The sequence below is a fragment of the Centruroides vittatus genome, unplaced genomic scaffold (genome assembly GCF_030686945.1).
Source record: "Centruroides vittatus isolate TY-2023 unplaced genomic scaffold, ASM3068694v2 contig_919, whole genome shotgun sequence".
Taxonomy (NCBI): Eukaryota; Metazoa; Arthropoda; class Arachnida; order Scorpiones; family Buthidae; genus Centruroides; species Centruroides vittatus.
The window spans coordinates 186,856-208,057 of NW_027122606.1; the positions used below are offsets into that span (position 1 = coordinate 186,856).

Consider the following 21,202-nt stretch of genomic DNA (forward strand, 5'->3'; position numbering starts at 1 on the left):
TATACTAATAATGTATTTTTTTATACTTTTCAGTTATCTGTTTTTTCCGTTATCCAACCAACCCGTCTCCAATTGAGTCGGATGATCGATGCTCTACTGCAGTGGTTCTTAACCTTTTTATACTCGTGGCCCACCAAATATTTCATAATTTTTTTGTGACCCCCATTTTTTTAATACTAATTTATATTTGTTAAATTATCTGTAATAAATTGATTTTTTTATTATTGCTTTATTTTTTTATATAATAAATGTAAATCATAACATTATTATTTCATCTATTTAAATAACATTCAAACTTCACAATTAAACACGAAAACTCATTGATTTTTAACAAAAAATAAAATAAAAAGCATGTCGATAAATCGATCCAAAGTCGATGCTAAAACTAAACTAAAACTAAAACACCCGCAACTTGTGGTAAAGATTTTGCATAACTTTTGCAAAAATATTTAAATTTTCAAAGCCTACTATTTTTCCTAATTATTTTTAAAATTCCAAGCATTAATAGTTTCTTAGAATTGCTTTGAAATAAAAGAAGTAAATACTGCAGTGTAAGTAGCATATTTGCATTTATTTCTTCTGTACTAACAAAGATGAATGTAAGAATAAATAAAAAATAAATAAAAAAAACTAAATAGGAAAACTTCATCTTTCTTATTTCACTTTTCAATACGATATTCGGTTATACATCAATTTCCTTTAATTATATTCTGAATGAAATTTTGCATAATTTGGCAGCCCCCGGCAAACTTCTTATGGACCCCTAGGGGACCACAGCTCCCCTGTTAAGAATCACTGCTCTACTGTATTCTCATTTTAAAATTTCAAAATTAAAAACAAACTCATTTCATATATCTTACATTATTAATCCATTTAATATCTTCTTTTATGTCTTGAATATATTTTTGGATTGTTCGTACTTCTTGCCAATACTGAGGAACTAAACTAAGTTCTCCATTTTGTTTAAGTTCTTTAACTCGTTGTTTCATTATTTGTAACTGAGTATATACCTGTGTTTGTCTTTTACTAAGTAATTCTTCATATTTTTCTCTGCAATTATTTAAGTTCTAAAAAGAAGTAATAAAAATCATGTTGATATAATTTATGATTTGAATATATACAATAAAATGTTTAGTTACATTTAATAATAAAAATCCTTATGACAATAAAAAATCATAACTTCTAATATTGAGAATATACTGTAAAATAACTTAATGTATTTGTTTGTATTCAAATTTCACTTATTTTGATGCTGATAAGGAATAGAGTTTTAATCAGAATCTTTAAAAAACAAATATTTTTTTTTAAATGAAATACAATAAAAATTGTAAAATAAATGAAAAAAGTGTATTCAATACAATTAGAAATATTACAGAAGCAATAATTAACAACACTGTTATATTAATAATAGATTAATTTTAAAAATTTTATTTATTATTTGAAAACTGTTGTAGATGTAGTGATTATCACTAATTGTTGTTAATATTGTTGATGTATATAAATAAATTCCATTGGCACGTATTGGTTTGTCGTGCATATATTCATTCGTTATGTATCACATCTTGTGGTGTGGTGATGCAAGCCTGTGATTGGCCCCTTTTCTCATTGACATACGTTACCACGTGATATCAATGGCAGCACATATAAATTTTGCAACCACATGTAAGAGACACCTTTTTCATCTTGAGGATCTTCAGCTTTGCTCTTCGTTGTGTACCAGGGTTGGATTAAAAGAACATTAGGAGAGTTAGAAGCCACAATTCCTATTGTCGGTTTTGGTACTCGCTACGAGGTAAGACTTTACGATTCGAACAAGGAAAGCGAAGCTACTGCGTTGTCAAGAGGAAGATTGGGACTGAGTTATAGTGCTAGTTATGAGAAGATTTTGATATTACCATTATATATATTAACAATAAGTCAACCTAGAGATCATCTGATTATCGTCCTGTAAATTATTGTAATAATTTTGATTCCACAAGTTCATGATTATTGTCGTGTCAGGTAAGATCAGTGTCAATCGTGATAGGGGCCATGTATAGGGAATCTCTTTGTTCCGTAAAAACGGGGAGAATTGATCATCCCGTCAACTGTGTAAATGTGTAAAGGAATCTCAGAAATATAATTTTTGTTCGGATTATTGTGTTCGTGTCTATTTTATTTTTGTACAGTCCTTCACTATTATCTTACCCCATCTTTAAACTGTATACTCCAGTAGACCACAGTACTACATAGATAATGAATAAAATATTGTACTAAAAATTGTATTTTCAAACTATATCAATATTATGAAACATCCTGTATTTTTTACAAATTAAATGGTTAATCATAAAAATTTCCAAGTTTTAAAAATATACCTCATCACACTGGGAAAATAGAGGTTTTAGCTGTGATGGCCATTGTTGCACTTCTGCATTCAATTCTACATCATCCATTGTCATTGTACTTATTTCTAAAAGCACAAACATTCTTCTTGCTGATTCCTGTTGAAAATACAAATGAAAATTGTGATTTTTAAACTTAAACAAATATCTTTAGTGAATAGTTTACCTTCACTTCTTGTAGCCAAAGGGGGTACTGATTATTTAAAATATCTTCAGAATAATTTATCTGCTCAAACATTTCCTTGGAATTTTCAGGTACTTTCATTAATTCAATATTTGCATTTTGAAAATTTTTACAAATTCTGAAATATTATTATTTATTAAAAATGTTTATTTTTAAAATGTTTAAGATATTAAAATCACTTGATAAATACTAAAAATAGCCAAAACAGACTTTTGAGCTATCATTAATTGAATAATTTAATCAATCAAATTATATAATTTGGTTTAAAATTAGGCAGTTAAGCTGCAACCTTGAGCTAATATTAATTATAAATTAATTTTTTGAATTAAATTGAATAATTTATTTAAATCCAGATGAAAAGAATGACAACAGAACAAATTTGAACTCAGACTTATATAATTCAAATTAACATGTCTGGAAGAAAAGCTCAGATGAAGGTTAGGTAGTGTAACTAAGTTGGCAGCTGTGCAATAATCAGAAATTACAAATTCAAGTCCTGCTCTAGGTCACTATTTCTTCCAAATTCTTGTAAATTATTTAATTTCATTCAAAAAATTAATTTATAATTAATACTAGCAGAAAATAATAATGTGTCTATCCTTTAGTCAGTTAATGTTACCTATGGTGTCAAAATGGCAGCTCATCTCTGATTCAAGGAAACAGAAGAAAACAGTGGGGGACGCACGTTCTAACCTATTCTAATAAATTACCATAATTATTACCAACCAAATTATTAGAATAGGTTAGGTTAGAACATGCATCCCCACTGTTTTCTTTCTTCTGTTTCCTTGAATCAGAGATGAGCTGCCATTTTGGAACCATAGGTAACATTAACCCTTTAGTCCAACTTATATAAAAAAATCTGGATTGTAGATCTCATATAAAGAATTCTTAATTTTTCAATTGTAAATTTAAGGTTAAGTTTATTTAAATTATTGATTATCACTTATATTCTATTGTGTTGTTGATTTGTTTAAACTAGTACAATGATTATCACAACAATTATAAATATCTCATTAGTATTACGTGTGTAGTTTGCAAATGAAACGACAAACTCATTATACAGGATGTCCAAAAAAAAACTGATGTATTATGAAAAGTATTATATATTTAAGGAAGTTTTGCAGACAATTATATTACATCATTCTTCATATTACAAAAACAGAGGGTGCTCCGAATACTGCAAGTAGAACTTTAGAATGGAGCTATGAGTAGAGCAAGATGGCTCAATTCAGTTTCCATCTGCTCCCAACAAAACTACTTCAGACTTTTTCTTTAGGATTATATGAAGGATCTGGTTTATCGAATACCTGTTACAGATATTGAAACATTAAAAGGTCACATAATAAATGCAGTTGAAACTGTCACTCAAGACATGTTATGTAATACCTGGAGGAAATTCAAATATCATATCAATATCATGAGAGTAATGCAAGGATGAACATAACAAGATTTGTTGAAGATAAGAAATTTTTTTGAGTTTGCTCACTAATTAGGAGAAACCCTGTAGTCTGTATCTATTTTCCTAAAATAAGTATGAGTTTATGTAATCCATCAGTTCCTTTTTGGACACCCTGCATTATAAACTATGTTTTATTATTTTCTATAATAGATTTAAATGAAACAAAACAATTGAGAAAATTTGGTTTATGATTCTTGGTTTCTTCTCTGTACAACACACTATCATTACAATCATAGTTTAAAAATGCTTCTTTGTACATCTTTTGATTATATTTTGGTATATCATTGTGACGATCGGGATATTGTGAACTTTATCATTTATATGTACCTTTATAATCTTTTAACTATATTTTATGCAAACTCTACATTTTATACAAAACGGAACGAAGTAGACCAAAAAGGGTTAGTTAAACGGGAAATCAACTGATAAATTCTGTTGATAAGAACAGTTTAAACTCGATTCCCACGAGTTGAGTTCCTTGTTAAGATGAGTCAAATTTCGGTGACACGACTACGTCACCAATAATTTTATTGGTCCAAGAAGATCATCTCTTCTGACGAAATCAAAGAAGGGCCTGCAAACTCCCTCCCTATATAAAAAGGGAGTACGATGAGTAAGACGGAGAAGTTGTTACTGACCGCGTGTTTGTGCGCTCAAAAGGATAGTTACCTGTCGCCGCCGATCCTCCCTCATCATCTATATTCAAGCCGAACTGTCATCGTTACACTTCCTATCTGAACAACTATTACCTGTTAGTGGACAGAGTCATTACCAACGATCTACTACAAGATCATTTATTCTTAGCCCGAACACCTACAACGGTCTATAAGGATATCATCGATTATTACATCGACATCCGACTACATATCTTAAGGTATTTATCCTACACACGAATATTTGTAAGCTCTCTCTCTCTCTCTAATCCGCGTAGAATTTATGTTCGCGGATCGTGAGCCATGTACCTTATCACGTGTTTCTCTGTAAAGTAATCGCTTGTATCTAATTAGTCCTATGGAGAAAATAAACGGGTATATTTTTATATATAAATCTCTGGGTGCGTTCTTTCCGTCATCCTCTCCACTCGCTTCATTCCGGGTCTACCCCATACGTAACCGCTCGCGCAATTGATTTTCTGTATCAATCTAAAGGTACAGTGGTGTCATCCTGACGTGGTATCAAAGAGATACCGGCCCTATGGTCACATCATTGTTGATGCAACTTTCACTGCTACTGTAGTGAGTTCTTCTTTTGTGACAATTTGATAGACATGTTTTTCAATGCCACTAGTTTCAGAAACTTGCACTTCAATAATTGTTCAAACATCTGTAGATATTGATTTGATTATCTATCGGTTTTGTTTTCCCCAAATTCTGAAAAATTGTATGTTGAACTCACATTACTAAAAAAATTTCTTATGCAGTGCTGAATTTAGAAAAAAATTGTATTTGAGTGTAAATTATATGCATTCATTATTTTAATGTGAACAAATTAGAAAAAAATATGATAAAAAAAAATGGTAATAAACTGAACTATAACCAAATTAAAATAGAAAAGCCAGGATGAGTGTAAACTGAAATTAAATCATATAGTTTTGATGCCATTTGGTTCATTAGAATGATATTCTTCAAATATTTCATATTGAAGAGTAATAATAGAATACTATAATTATTAGATATTATTGTAAAAATTATATCTTAGGTTCATCATTCTTGGCATATGTCTTATAATTATTACATATCTTAGATTCTGATATGGATCTAATTATATTTTAGAATAAATTCATTCATGTATATATATGTATTATGTTTAATATACAAAAATCCGTAATATTTTTTCTTACTTTTGTATATTTAAAATGCACACTATTGAAAATGTCATAAACGTTGTAAAACAAATACCTTTTATTTTCACTTATTTCATATATCCAATATCTCTCCTAAAGCATAATCAAAGAACAAAGGCCTACTATATTCTCTTTAATAAATTGATAATATTAATAAAAATTAAAATAAAAAATAATAGGATATCTGTAATATAGTAACTATTAAATGTTCCATAAAGTAATCAGTTTCTACTGTTAAAATTTCAATGAAGTTATGAAAGTGAAAATGAAAAGTGAAAAGTGAATGAAAGTTATGAAAATGAAATTATAAAGTTAACAATAATATATAATAATTTTACATAAAGCCATTTCATTGCTATAAAAACAATAATGATCAAAATAAGTGTATAGATCTTATATAGTGATTTTCACTAATAAAAGCAACGAATAGATGACAAATGTCTGAGGTAATAAAGGCATCAGCTTGCTGCTCTGGAGACTCAGGTTTGAAGTCTGGGTTGACTCAGAAATTTTCATGAAGAGATTGATTCAAATACATTGAGCTACATGCTTCAATACTACTTAACCCACCTGCATTCTGAGTCTGACTGAACTCATGATGTGCATGAAAACATCTCCTTAGAACTCACAATTTAAAATTTAAAAATAAACTGTATGTAATAATTGAAGTTAAGCAATTTAATTTTTAAAAATAACCTTATTTAATTTAAAGTTAAAATTTTCATTTAATTAATTTCATAAAAATTAAATATATACCTCAAATTGTCTTCTGTATGCATAGTTGTTAAAGTATTTAGAAGTACAGTAATTAATTCATTTGTTAAAGAAGATAAAGTTTCTTTCAAATTATTGCAGTCAACAGAAAATATAGCAAGCTCTTCATTACTAAAGATTCCTTGAATCTCTGTGTGCAGAGTTTGATAAAATGTCACTTTCTAAAAATTTTAAAATTTCTATATTAATTTTTATATTGTTATATAAATCTAGTAAGTTAAATTCATTATTACAAGATATGAATTTTTAATATTAAAACACACAAAAATGCTCTTTTTTTAAATTAAAAATGGAGCTTTTATGCTTTCTTTGGTAGCACTACAAAGTATTAACTTCTTTACTGGTGCCCAAAAATATATCCAAAGAATATTTTGATACTATAAACTCATTTTTAAAAGTAAAAATTATAAAATCCAATAAAATGAATGCTTCATATTTCTAGCAAATTGACCTTACATTTTCCAACTTGAAAAAACAGTACAACCACAACTATTCAAGACTCAATTAAGCAAAGTTCTGCATTATTTGAAGCAAATCAGTAAGTGGTCATACTGCTTTTTTGTAATTCATAAAAGAAAGTTTCAAATATTAACATATATTACAAAATAATTTCTTTCTGTTACCTTTTATTATTTACATTCAATGTAAAACAAACAATTCATATTAAAATATAACTACAACAACACACAGTTTTATTCTTAAAACTATTGTATAGTACAATAGTTTTAAGAATAAATATGTGTGTTGTATAATAAATAATGTAAAAATTGTTGTATATATGAATAAATTCACTATGGTAAAAAAGAAGCTCAAAAGTGATACCATATAAATCTTTTATATTCTTAATTTGAAATGGTCATGACTATCTATTTCTAGTTACCCAAGGTGGCATTAGTCCACATTACCTCAGACAATTGGAGTTCTACCATATATCAAATGTTAAGAGAATTAAATAGCAAAAAGTAATAAACAAAAACAAAATATAAACAAACTTATAGAAAAAGTAGAAAACAAACAAATTATGACAATGAGACTAGATGCCTACTTTGGAGAGAAAGGCCCAAACAAGATGGAGGAATATTAAAATACCAGAATATCTAGGCAGGGCAGAAAATAAAGAGAAAAAGATTTAAATATGATGGTATGATTAAGTATAGGATATAAAATCTGTATAGCCTTGTTGAAATGATCGTAATGAAATAAAAAAAAGAATATTTTTTTATTTAGTAATTTGAAGACCTAGTCCTTTCCAAAAGAGAAACCACCATTTATTGCTTTTGTGTTCCAAAAATTTTGACGATACAATCTGCCGACAGACCTTTCTTTATAGGCTTCTGGTCACCAAACGTTAAAAAGTCTTTTAAAAACACAAAAAAATTCCAGTTAAAAATACAAACATTTTTAAAAGGTAGGAACTGGTGATATTAGATGTCTTCTGCTTTCCCATCATACCTTCTACATTTAATAATTCCTAATCTACATTTACCAGCACTCACTCAGTTGTAGATAAAAGCTGAAAAATCCCAAGAAGGTATGATGGGAAAGCAGAAGACGTCTAATGTCACCAGTTCCTACCTTTTAAAAATGTTTGTATTTTTAACTGGAATTTTTTTGTGTTTTTAAAAGACTTTTTAACGTTTGGCAACCAGAAGCCTATAAAGAAAGGTCTGTTGCCAGATTGTATTGTCGAAATTTTTGGAACACAAAAGCAATAAATGGTGGTTCCTCTTTTGGAAAAAACTAGGTCTTCAAATTACTAAATATAATTGTCGCCATCAGACAAAAATTATCAAAAGGAGAATATTTTTATTGATTTATTGAAAATACTTCTATTTTATATAACTTTATAATTGTTATTATTAAGACAGTGTTTCTCAAAATCCCAGGGGTCCACGAAAATGTTGACAAAGTTCTGCAAGTTCTCACAAGTAAGAAAAAAGGAATATTATATTGTGAAATAAAATATGTAAGTTAAACTAAGTATATAATGTTGTTTATTATATGGTAGCTACAGCCAACAAGTATAACATATAAATCACAAAAATAACTACCTCAACCAATTCATCAAACTTTGGATCTTGAGATGCAAGTTCATGAACTTCTTTGGAAAATTTTCCATTAATTAAAGATTCATATGTTTTATCTGAAATCAAAAGAAAATTATTTTCAGTATGAATATAGCTCGGCATTAGTTAAGTTGAGTAAAACACACATATTATATATATATATATATATATGTATATATAATCCACCTACTTGTGGACAGTAAATGATAATATTTATTGAGATTACACATACATATAAATTTTGAGATTATATATACAATTATATTTACTAACACACAGGGCCAGATTTAACAATCAGAGGCCCGTGGGCACAAATACGGTGGGGACCCCCTTTAAGAGTAGGCAAATTTGATAATTTAGAAAATTTACATAAAATACTGTACTTTCAACTAGATTTAGATAGGAAGATGTAACTTTCATTTAAAAATAAACATTATTGTAAGTTATTGTAAACATACATATATTTTATTGTGTAAAACTAATTATTTTAATTTAATTGAAAAATACCTATGTAAAATTTTTTTCCCAAAATTTTCTGGTATGTTTCATAGGTTTTTTTCCCGGGTTTGGTTTTCTCTACTTATAGCCCTCATGATTAGGTCACACTAGGCTGTCACGGTAATAGAAAAAAAAATGTTTAAACATAGTTTTGTGGGGGCATCTATTTTGTGGGGCCCTAGGCACTAGCCCCAAATGCCCTTATGTAAATCTGGCCCTGTTAACACAATACAATATAATTTTGTCAATGCAGATGCTCAAAGTGCAGTTCATCACAATTTACACAGCTTTGAACTCTACATTTTACCATTTCATGCTTTGACAAATATTTTTGCACAAGTATCTTTGTGTTGTGGCGGTCGGCAACACTGCGACTGACCACCGTCCCCGACCAACGTGACGTCAGAGTCGAGGCTAACCACTTTTTGGGCTCGACGTGCTTCGTTTCGGACGTCCACCTCGTGCGCTCCGACCATTGTCTCCACGATCGACATTGTTATACTTTCTGTATATATAATTGTACTTAGTTGTAAGTAAACACGTAATAACGGTATTTAGACTTTTTCTTCGATCCGAGAACACACCACTCAACGTCACGACGACCCTTTTCGTGGATGCGATCGGATTGACCGATCTAGCCGACTTCGACTATCGAGAGGTACCCTTAACGGTCCCCTCACTGGTGACCCGAACGTGATCGACAACGTGGGAGCAACACCGAACATTCCCAAGCCCGAAGCCCGAAGCCCAGACGACATTTACGGAAATTCAGGTAGGCCTCTTTTTCCCTTCCACGCCGGTCAAGCAGCCGAACAAAGATGACGGAGCCCGAACCCACCGCAGAAGTGAACAGAGTGGCTCTCAAACTACCCCCATTTTGGGACAAGACTCCAGAGTTGTGGTTCGCCAATATAGAGGCCCAGTTCGCCATTTCGGGCATTACCAAAGACAGTACCAAGTACTACTCTGTCGTTTCGGCTCTCAACTCTGACATTTTGAACTACGTAAGCGACATCGTCCTCAACCCACCGGCCGAAAACCGTTATAATACTCTTAAGTCCAGACTGCTCGCCGATTTTTCAGACTCGGAACAAAGGCGAATCAAAGCGCTACTCTCCGATATCGCGTTGGGAGATGAAAAGCCTTCACATTTACTAAGGAAAATGAGGCAGTTAGCCAACAATAAATTAGGGGAAGATTTTCTTAAAACCTTATGGTTACAACGACTGCCGCAACAAACCCAGGCGATCCTGGCAGCCTCCGACGACGGTTTAGAAAACTTGGCCACCATGGCCGACAAAATAGGCGAAGTAACGCACGCAAACGTAAACGAAGTCCAAAAAGGTCCCGATAACGCTCAAATTCAGCTAAGCGAGCTCCAGATGCAAATAGAATCCCTGAGTCAAAGAATCGAACGATTAGCTCGACCCCGAGACAGGTCTAGGCAAGGAAGATCACATTGGCGGCGGCGTTCAAAGACGCCCAAGGGGGACGTTAGCCACCCTTGCTGGTATCACCAGAAATACGGGAGCGAGGCAAAACGCTGCCGCTCCCCATGCTCTTTTCGCCAGTCGGGAAACTCTTAAGGAAATCGCACGAAACGGCCCGCTGCGATTTCAGCCCCAATAACAAGAGCCGTTTATTTATTTTCGACCCCATTTCTAACCGCGAGTACTTGGTGGATAGCGGAAGCGACGTGTGCGTTTTACCCTTCTCAGGAAATGGCTCGCGGGACGACCCCCATGCTGTAAAGCTGTACGCGGCAAATGGTACACCGATACGAACGTACGGCACCAAGCTAGTTACGCTCGGGCTGAACCTCCGCCGCCGTTTTCAGTGGCCTTTTGTACTAGCCGACGTCAGTAAGCCAATCATAGGCGCCGACTTTCTGCGGCAATACGGATTGTTAATCGACCTAAAGGGCGCTCGTCTCCGGGACTCAATTACTAACCTAGCCACCACGGGTAAAAAAATCGAAACAGAGATTACTCAAGTAACGCTGATAGCCAGCTCGTCGACATACCGCAGTATCCTGGAGAAGTATCCCGACATTTTCCATCCTTATCCCGCAGGGACGGCCAGGGCACCCAAACACCACACCGTGCATCGCATTATAACAAAGGGACAGCCGGTATTCGCAAAACCCCGCCGACTGCACCCAGCCAAACTCGCGGCAGCTCGGAAAGAGTTCCAACATATGATGGAGCAAGGAATTTGCAGACCCAGCACCTCCAACTGGGCCAGCCCCTTGCACATGGTGCCCAAGTCAAACGGCGACTTCAGACCAACGGGCGATTATCGAGCGTTGAATCGACTTACGATTCCCGACCGCTACCCGTTACCACATCTGCAAGATTTCTCCTCTTCCTTATTCGGCAAAATGATATTCTCCAAGGTCGATTTAGTCCGCGCGTACAATCAGGTTCCTGTTCATCCGGACGACATTCCAAAGACGGCGATCACAACCCCTTTTGGCCTATTCGAATTCATGTTCATGCCTTTCGGGTTGTCCAATGCCGGGCAGACCTTCCAACGGTTCATAAATGAGGTACTCCAAGGGCTCGACTTTACCTTCGCATACCTCGACGACATTCTAATCGCTAGCGAATCGAGGGAGCAGCATGAGATTCACCTAGAGGCGGTTTTCCATCGCCTCTCAGAGTACGGCGTCAAGGTAAATCTGAGCAAATGTATATTGGGTGCACCAGAGCTACCGTTTTTGGGGTACTTAGTCAACAAGGAGGGCATTAAACCTCTACCCGAACGCGTAAACCCCATACTGGAATATAAAATTCCAACAACGGTTCGCGAGCTCAGGCGTTTTCTGGGGCTACTTAATTACTATCGTAGGAATGTCCCAAACGCAGCCCATGCACAAGCCCCACTAAATGAGTTACTAAAAGGACCAAACCTTAAACCCAACAGCAAAATCCAGTGGACTGAGAAGACAATCAATGCCTTCCACCATTGCAAGGAGGAATTAGCCAACGCGACGCTTTTGACACACCCGAATCCGAACGCGCAACTGGCACTTTTTACCGACGCAAGCGACATAGCTATCGGCGGCTCACTAAATCAAGTTGACTCCTCCAACGGCACACCGAAGATGCAGCCACTAGCTTTCTTCTCTGCCAAATTAACAGAGCCACAACGAAAATGGTCGGTTTTCGATAGAGAGCTTTATGCCATATACGCATCAATAAGGCACTTCAAGCACATGCTCGAAGGCAGGGAGTTTACGGTTTTCACAGACCATCGCCCACTGACGTACGCTTTTAGTCAGAAGCCAGAGAAATGCACCCCTAGGCAATTAAGGCATCTTGACCTTATAGGTCAATTCAGCACGGACATCCGCTACATTAAAGGCAGCGACAACACACCAGCGGACGTATTGTCGCGGATCGAAACTATCGAAGTGCCAAACGCAATAGACTACGCGAACATCGCGCAAGCCCAGATCAGCGACCCCGAATTACAACAATTACTGTCTTCGAGTACAGCCTTGCAGCTGAAGAAAATGCCCTTCACGAATGCAGGTCCCGAATTATTCTGTGATATATCTACGAACAAAATTCGCCCATATATCCCGGTTAATTTCCGCAGGCAAGTCTTCGACGCCGTACACAATCTGGCTCATCCCGGAATAAGAGCTACCGCCAAATTAATAACTAGTCGTTTTGTTTGGCCTTCCATTAGAAAGGACTCACGTATGTGGGCCAAAACCTGTATTCCATGTCAACGAGCGAAAATTCATAGGCACACGTGGAGCCCTGTCCAAAATCTTCAGGTCCCTAACGCACGTTTCGAACATGTGCATATGGATATTGTAGGTCCCCTTCCGCCTTCGCAAGGTAACATATATTGTCTCACGCTCATCGACAGGTTCACCCGTTGGGTGGAGGCTTTCCCGATCGCCGATTGTACGGCAGAGACAGTGGCAAAGTTTTTCTACGGTCAGTGGGTCGCGCGTTACGGTGTACCGAAGACGGTCACTACCGACCAGGGTAGGCAATTCGAATCACACCTGTTCCGAGCTCTGACTAAATTATTGGGTAGCAGCCATATACACACGACTGCCTTTCACCCAATGGCAAACGGCCTGGTGGAGAACAGCCACCGCAGACTTAAATCGGCTCTCAAGGCTTGCTTGACCGACCGCTGGACAGAGGTCTTACCGTCAGTGCTGCTAGGGATGCGAGCCGCCTTTAAAGAAGACATCAAGGCAACAACCGCCGAACTCGTCTACGGGACGACCTTACGACTACCCGGCGAGTTTCTCGCCCCTACACCATCAGACTCAAATGCAGCAGTTTTCGTTCAACAGCTCAAGGAGCAAATGCACCAACTGACACCAACCCCAACGAGATGTCACGGAGCCAAGAAGATATTCGTCCCTCAGGACCTACAGCGCTGCACCCACGTTTTCGTGCGGCACGACGCCGTACGGCCACCTCTGCAGCCGCCGTACGACGGACCATTTCCCGTACTGCAGTGTGCAGACAAATTCTTCAAAGTCCGCGTACAGCAAAAAGAGACAGTTATCTCTATAGACAGACTTAAGCCAGCTTACTGTCTGGCAGAACATCTTTCACCAAGCGAGAGACCACCAACAGACGACAAGCAAGAGACCGACACGGAACAAGTTCCCAGTTCAACGGAAGTACAAGACCCTAAATCATCGAGCACCACGCATTCGAAGCAAGAAGCCGAAACCAAAACTACGACGCGCTCCGGAAGACGCGTCCGATTTCCGGCACGTTTTCGTTAGCCACACGATCGTTACACTAGGAAGGGGGTACTGTGGCGGTCGGCAACACTGCGACTGACCACCGTCCCCGACCAACGTGACGTCAGAGTCGAGGCTAACCACTTTTTGGGCTCGACGTGCTTCGTTTCTGACGTCCACCTCGTGCGCTCCGACCATTGTCTCCACGATCGACATTGTTATACTTTCTGTATATATGATTGTACTTAGTTGTAAGTAAACACGTAATAACGGCATTTAGACTTTTTCTTCGATCCGAGAACACACCACTCAACGTCACGACGACCCTTTTCGTGGATGCGATCGGATTGACCGATCTAGCCGACTTCGACTATCGAGAGGTACCCTTAACGGTCCCCTCAGTGTATTAATTTCTTGAAATGCATCTCTGATGTAATTTTTCAACTATAACCATAACCAATTTAAATATAAACCATTGATATAATATAACCCTAACATGAACCCTATTCCGCCTACTGTCCATTTACTTTTGGATCACTCTGTGTATATATATATATATATATATATATATATATATATTTCTATTTTTCATAATTTCAGTTTACTATTATTGCTTTAATTTAGCATTACATGTTGTATGATAATCTTCTTTTCACATAAAGAAATGATATGAAAACTTCAACAAATAAATCTTAATATATACATTATTTTTGAACAAAACTCATAATAATTAGTTTTAAATAGTGATAGACAATTGTTGGTAATGGCATGGATTTCTCTAGACTTTCATTTAAAAAGATAGAAAGAATAAAATATGATAAATAGCTATTGCAACATTCTAGAAACAATCAGAAAATTACTTCCAATGATATAATTAATTCGAAAATTCTCTCAATTGCCTTGTAAATGGCCTATGATGAGGATTTTCCTATATCATAAGGAATCAAGACGAATCAAACTTTTGTGAATAAAAAAATCATATAATGACTTTGTTCTATCATTCTTGGAAATATTGACCAACTTGAAAAATCATTCTAATGTAAAAATCTGTAAAATAAATGAATATATAACATACCAAAATATTTAATTCTTTCCTGTAACTCGTTGCAAAAAGGTTCCAATGAAATTTTCAATTCCGTCTGTTTACAGTTGAAAGTTTCATCATCCAAAGACACTTTAATCTTTAAAGGACGGGTTATTTCCTTTAACACTGATTGCAAAACTGGTAACCTTTTAATGCTGCTATTTAACTGAAACAAAATAATAAATTTTAAAAAAGAGGATAAGTTTGCATAAATATAAATTAGCCGAAATTTCTTCAATATCTTTGTAAAAAAAAAAAAATTGTATGACAAAGTAAATTATGATTACTTTTAAATATATAAATTCAATAATTTGAATTTTGATTATATGAGATCAATATTTTAAAGTCATCTTTTGCTTACATTAATAAAAGTACCGTCTATCCCGGTGAATAAGACGATAGTTGAATCATAAAAAAAGGCCCCGAAAATCCGGGGTTGTCTTATAGGATAGATACAAAAACTTAGATTAAAATTTATATAAATTAAAACCATTATAAAAAAACAGACAAACCGTAATTATTTATTAGTAGAGAGTAGAGCATGTGCACAAAATAGAATAGCCCATATGACGTTTTTGTGAATAGTCAAGTCCCGAATGCCCGAACCACCGAATGCCCATTACCTGAGTGCCGAATCACTGCAAATGCTTGCAGCAATCGCAAGGCAGTGCTGCCAGATGCAAGAAAATAAATTTGTTCATTTGAAAAATTACAAATAGGACATAATTCCATATACGCTATACAGTATTATTATTCAGATGATGATCGCTGATCTAAACTAAATTCATAGGCCGTTGATAGTTTGAGGTCGTCTTATAGGACAGATATAAGCTAAAACTATAAAACTTTGACAAAAATTTGTACCTCGTCTTATCTGAAGGTTGTCTTATCCGCCTAGATATACGGTAAGTAAACTAATACAGTATTTACTTCAAAGATTTATATATTCTTTTAAACCAACTCTAAAATAATTATAATAATAATTGAATAATTAGAACTGTTATATTCAAGTAGTATAGCATCTAATTATAGCACGGTACTATGCTTAACTAAGATTGCTCTATACAATATCAAATTTTTTCTTCAGTGCCAGCATCTAACTTTATTCTAAAATTTACTTAGTCCTCATTTTAATGAATTTGAGAAAGAGGTTAAAATAGAGTATTAATCACATCATTTTTGTGCCATGTTTGAGACTAATCAAGTCTCTAAATATCTTCATATCATTCAAAAACTACACCTTCACTTTTTAGTCAAACAATTAATAAAGTATAAATATGCTTATCAATTATAAAACAAGAAATAAAACTTACAATTGAAATAACTGCTAAATATGCTTCTTGAAGTTCGACTATTGTAGGATTCGAAGATACTTCATTATTTATTACAATCAGAGATACTTTAAGTACTGGTTTCCATGGTGCCTTATGTGATCGAACCACTAACTTATCCTTAAATAACAACATATACTTTTCAATAGTTTGTTCAATAACCGTTTTGGCCTGAAAATTTAAATTTTATAAATTTTTCATAAAAATAACAAGATGATGTTAAGTTAAAACATAATAATAATGAAATAAAATATTCAATATTTTTTAATTCACTTTAATGCAAAATATAAAATCCACCTGTCAAACTTATTAACATATATAGTAAATAAAAGCTTATTTGTTTATAAATCTAAATGTAGATTACAATTAGAGAAAGAAAGAGGTCTACATAGATATGTAGACCTCTTTCTTTCTCTAATTGGACTTAATAGGATATGTATTCATAGATTTAACTTAGGGTGCACGGGGCTTAATAGATATGTATTCATAGATTAAACTATGCACAAGATTATTTGATTTCTTGATTGGAATGAGTATTTTTTATGCTTTTCCAGTTTTGAGTAGTCTCTTAGTGGACAGATTTGAGGCAATACAGTTATTCTACTTTAAGCAGGTGTTCCATATTAATAGATCTGTATCAGGACCTGCACTGAGAATGGAATTAGGAAGACCACCCCTCGCTATTAATTTATTGATAAATTTGTTTTGGTTTTGGAGGAAACTTATTAACCTACTGGAAGATGATTATCAAAAATTAATATTTATAAGACTTTCATGGATAGATGGTAATTCCTTTTTGAAGCCATGACCATAGTTAAAGGATTATTAAATAATATCGGATTGTCCTCTAGTTATATGTATTTTTTGTTCAGTTCAATCTAACAAAATAACAGCCAGTCAATCCAGTGATGTCACAAGTAAACAAACTGGCATTTAGGCTCAAGTTCATAGGCCTATTTAAGGTGATCATTTGGTTATGTATCTATATATAGTAGTTTTTAAGAATTGCATAGTATTAAATGCAAATGCAAATTTTCAGTAATTCAGATTGTGAACCATGTATTAGAAAATTGCAAAATACCTTTTAAATCCTACTTTATGTATTTGATGTTCTATGCATAACCACAAACATCAAACACAGTGTAATAAATATTCCCAAACTTACTTGAAATTTTGGTAATATATAAATAATAATCTCTAAAATTTGTGCTTTAACTGATATTCTAGAAAAATTATTGAATTTCACTAACATCTGAAATAGTATAATAATAGAAGAATTTTTACATGTTTCATTAAAATTAAGTCAATTGTAAATTAAATCAATTCAATTAAAACCAAACTGTAACAAAAATTGTGAATTTAATGAAAAAACAAATGTTTTGGATAGCTTTAAGCCATCATCTTTAGGTTACAAATATAGTTTAAGTTTTGGTTTTAGTTTGTCAGATTTACTTGTCACTAGGCTAAACCACAAGTAACCATTCCCAGTTCTGTATTTTATCTATTAATGCATTTTTAATAATATATGGTTAATAAGAATCTATTTTAAGCTTACAAACAAATTACTTTTTTTCTGTACTATATTAAAAACTAAAATTTATCTAAATTTACGAATATATCTACAGTATGTACATACTTGTAAATGTACATGTTTACAATTTGGCAATGTTTACACTACATTGCAGACTCTTTATTTGTTAATGTGGTTTGCTCTAAGATATTATAAAATAAAATGATTTTGTAAGGTTAAATAACAAATACAGTTTTTAAAATTATTTTGCGATAATGTAAATTAGTTTATTTTCTACTAAGTTCACCAATAAAGACCGCTAAATAAGACGACAACACAGAGTCACAGATGTTTTCATATTTTGTTCTCTAAATACAATTTATAATACTTTTATTCTTATTTATTGTATTATAACATGATTTTATGTGCTTCTAATGCTTTTCTAGTGATATTATGACTTCAATATTTGTGGCAGACAGACATAAAGTCAAATAAAATGATTTAAACTTGATTTTTATTTTTTCTTATATATATATATATATATATTTTTTTTGACAAACAACGTATAATCGAGAGCAACTTAACTTGAAACAACATAACCCGAAGTATACCTGTATCAATATGATTATTATTAATTTTTATTGCATTAAATATTTAATTTAAAGAGTCTAAGCCAGGGATATCCAACATGTGGCCTGCACTGAGGACTACTTAATATTTTTATGCGGCCCCCTGCACCCTAAATTTTTAAGGTATATTTTCATTTCTTTTGGTAAAATATGTTGTAAAAATTATTCTCATTTCACTGGATACACTTTGATGTCATAATGACATAACTGGTGGTAGAAAACTGTTTTATCTAGAGAACTGTTATGCATGTGGGGTAGTCCATACTGTTGTGAACAATAATTTCCATAAATGAAAAACATCAAAACTGCTGAAAGAAATAGGTTGAGTGATTCTCATTTAACTAACATTATTAGAATTAAAACTGGTACCATAAAAGCAAATATTGATAATATTATAAAAGGAAGGCAATGTTAAAAATTGCATTGAATTTATTTTTTTTTTTGTGCGAGTATAATTTCTTTTTTTACTGTCAATAATACAGTATTTTTTGTAATTTGTTATTAAAATTTGATATACACATTTTGAACTTTTTAAAAGCATATATTTATATAAAGTACCTTTGTGGCCTGCTGAATATACCTAAATTTCTAATTTAGCCCATTACGAAAAAAGGTTGGACAACCGGGTCTAAACCATACTTATTTGAAACAAAATTAATATCTATGTTTTATAAATAATAATAATAATAATTAACCTTGATACTCAACAATGTATTACAACAGTTCAACAAAGTTTCCCTAGTATCTCCCTTGTATCCACTTAATGCTTTCTTCAAATCATTTGTAAGAACTTTTACAATGTCATGAAACCATGTTCTGTAATTTTTGAAATGAAAAATAATAAATATCTAGTACAAAATCTTTTGTGTATTATAAAAATCAGTTATTTTTAAAATTAAAATATTTTCTTAATAAAAGAAAACAAAGTTTCAAAATGGAAAATGTTATAATTAAATTTAAATTAATAATTAAAGTAAATATTAAATAATGCAAATTCTAAGATTAATTAAAAGTTATAGCTAGTAAATAAATTTGCACAAACAATAAAAATGTTTAGATAATATATCAATATGTAGTACAGTAGACTCCCTTATAACACGGGTTCATATAACATGGATTCGTATAACACGGCGAAAAAATTGCGATCATGTTCCTATAACACGCTAAAAGAGACTCATATAACACAGTAAAACGTCATCGCCGACTCGTGTCGTAACAGGATTGGTTGAATCTGGACCAATAACGGACATTGCACAAATCGTTCAGTTTAAAAAAGCAGCGGACCTACTAAAAATCATTTATTATTTAACAGCCATAAAAATTATGTTTCTATTAATGATGTCTCCAAAGTTCAGCGAATTTTTCGCAAAAAATAACTTACCAGGAAACACGCGCCTGCCGTTCGATGAGCCACTCTGCGACAAAAACAAGCTTAAGCAATGGTGTCGTCGAACGGTGCACACTCGGTAAGTAATCATACAATTTTTTGTTTATAGCATAGTTTATATGGATTATTCCCAAAAAATTATACGTGTTTTGGAAATGTTGAGTCAAATTAGTCTAGAATCGGTTAATTTTATGGAAGAAAACCTTTCAAACAACCGTAGCCCCTAAACTGAACACGTGCCAGGCTGTGATTGGCTCATGTATTTAAATGACTCGTACAACACGGAATTCATATAACACGGAACGTATCTACCGTGTTATAGGGGGTTCTACTGTATTAAAATAATAATAATAATATAAGAAAAATTTAATGCTGGCAATGACTCTTTTGACTGTATAAACAGCCATTGTCAGACTGCAATCATAAATTGCACTCTATATAATCAAAATAATTTTAAAGTTAACATTTTTTCAAATATTTATAAATTTGAAATAAAAAATAATGCATTAAATTGAATTTATTATTTAAAATTATATAAAATACATCTATAAACCTGTTTATATAAGATCAACTATATTTTATGTTAGAAAGTGCTTCTGTACTATTAAAATTGATGTATTATTTATCAACTTAAACTTAACTTTTAACCATTGAATGATTTGATTGTAAAACATATATTAAAAGATTATTCTAAAGTGTTTTTTTCATTATTTAAAATGCTGAAATTATTTAGTTTGTTAAAAATGCAGCATCAATTTCATAAGTACTATAACCATAAAGTTTTGTATTGGTCAACTTTAAGCATCTATGAAATTTTCTGCAGAAAGAAAAACATTTATACTTATAAAATAAACACTATCAAATTATATATAAAATTTAAATTTCTGAATTTTCTAAAGCAACATAAAAGCATCACATATGGTACAATCTATCAAATGTTATACTGTAAACAGAAAAACTGTACACCATGTAGAAAAAGAAGCATTTTTAAATATCTAATAAAATTTGAATTTCAATTTGATGTATTTCTGAAGATAATATTTATGATTTCTAAAAATATTTGAATAAATCTCATCAAGGATTGTGTATTAACAATTTTATGAGTTTTTTATTTAAAATTTTTGCTTTAATATACAATCGAATGCGCATAAGTTGACACCCGGATAACTCGGCACTCAGTTACGTAGTCAGTTTTTTGTGGTCCCGGCCAACTTACGTAGGCATTAATGTTATTAACCTTAAAAAACTCAGTTTACTCGACATTGTTTAACTCGTTACCACTGGATAAATCAACATACTTTTTCTGTTTCACACTTTTTAAAATTCT

General features: G+C 32.9%; 1 protein-coding gene across 1 annotated transcript in view; it reads right to left on the reverse strand.

Annotated features, from left to right (window-relative positions):
- LOC136984445 (dynein axonemal heavy chain 7-like) overlaps positions 1 to 21,202 on the reverse strand; it is a 204,871-nt gene that overhangs the window by 171,950 nt on the left and 11,719 nt on the right. Inside the window, 8 exon segments of the mRNA XM_067281432.1 lie at positions 861 to 1,067; positions 2,355 to 2,480; positions 2,548 to 2,683; positions 6,627 to 6,805; positions 8,696 to 8,787; positions 15,010 to 15,184; positions 16,332 to 16,520; positions 19,184 to 19,304. Of these exon segments, the coding sequence (XP_067137533.1) occupies positions 861 to 1,067; positions 2,355 to 2,480; positions 2,548 to 2,683; positions 6,627 to 6,805; positions 8,696 to 8,787; positions 15,010 to 15,184; positions 16,332 to 16,520; positions 19,184 to 19,304 (1,225 nt within the window).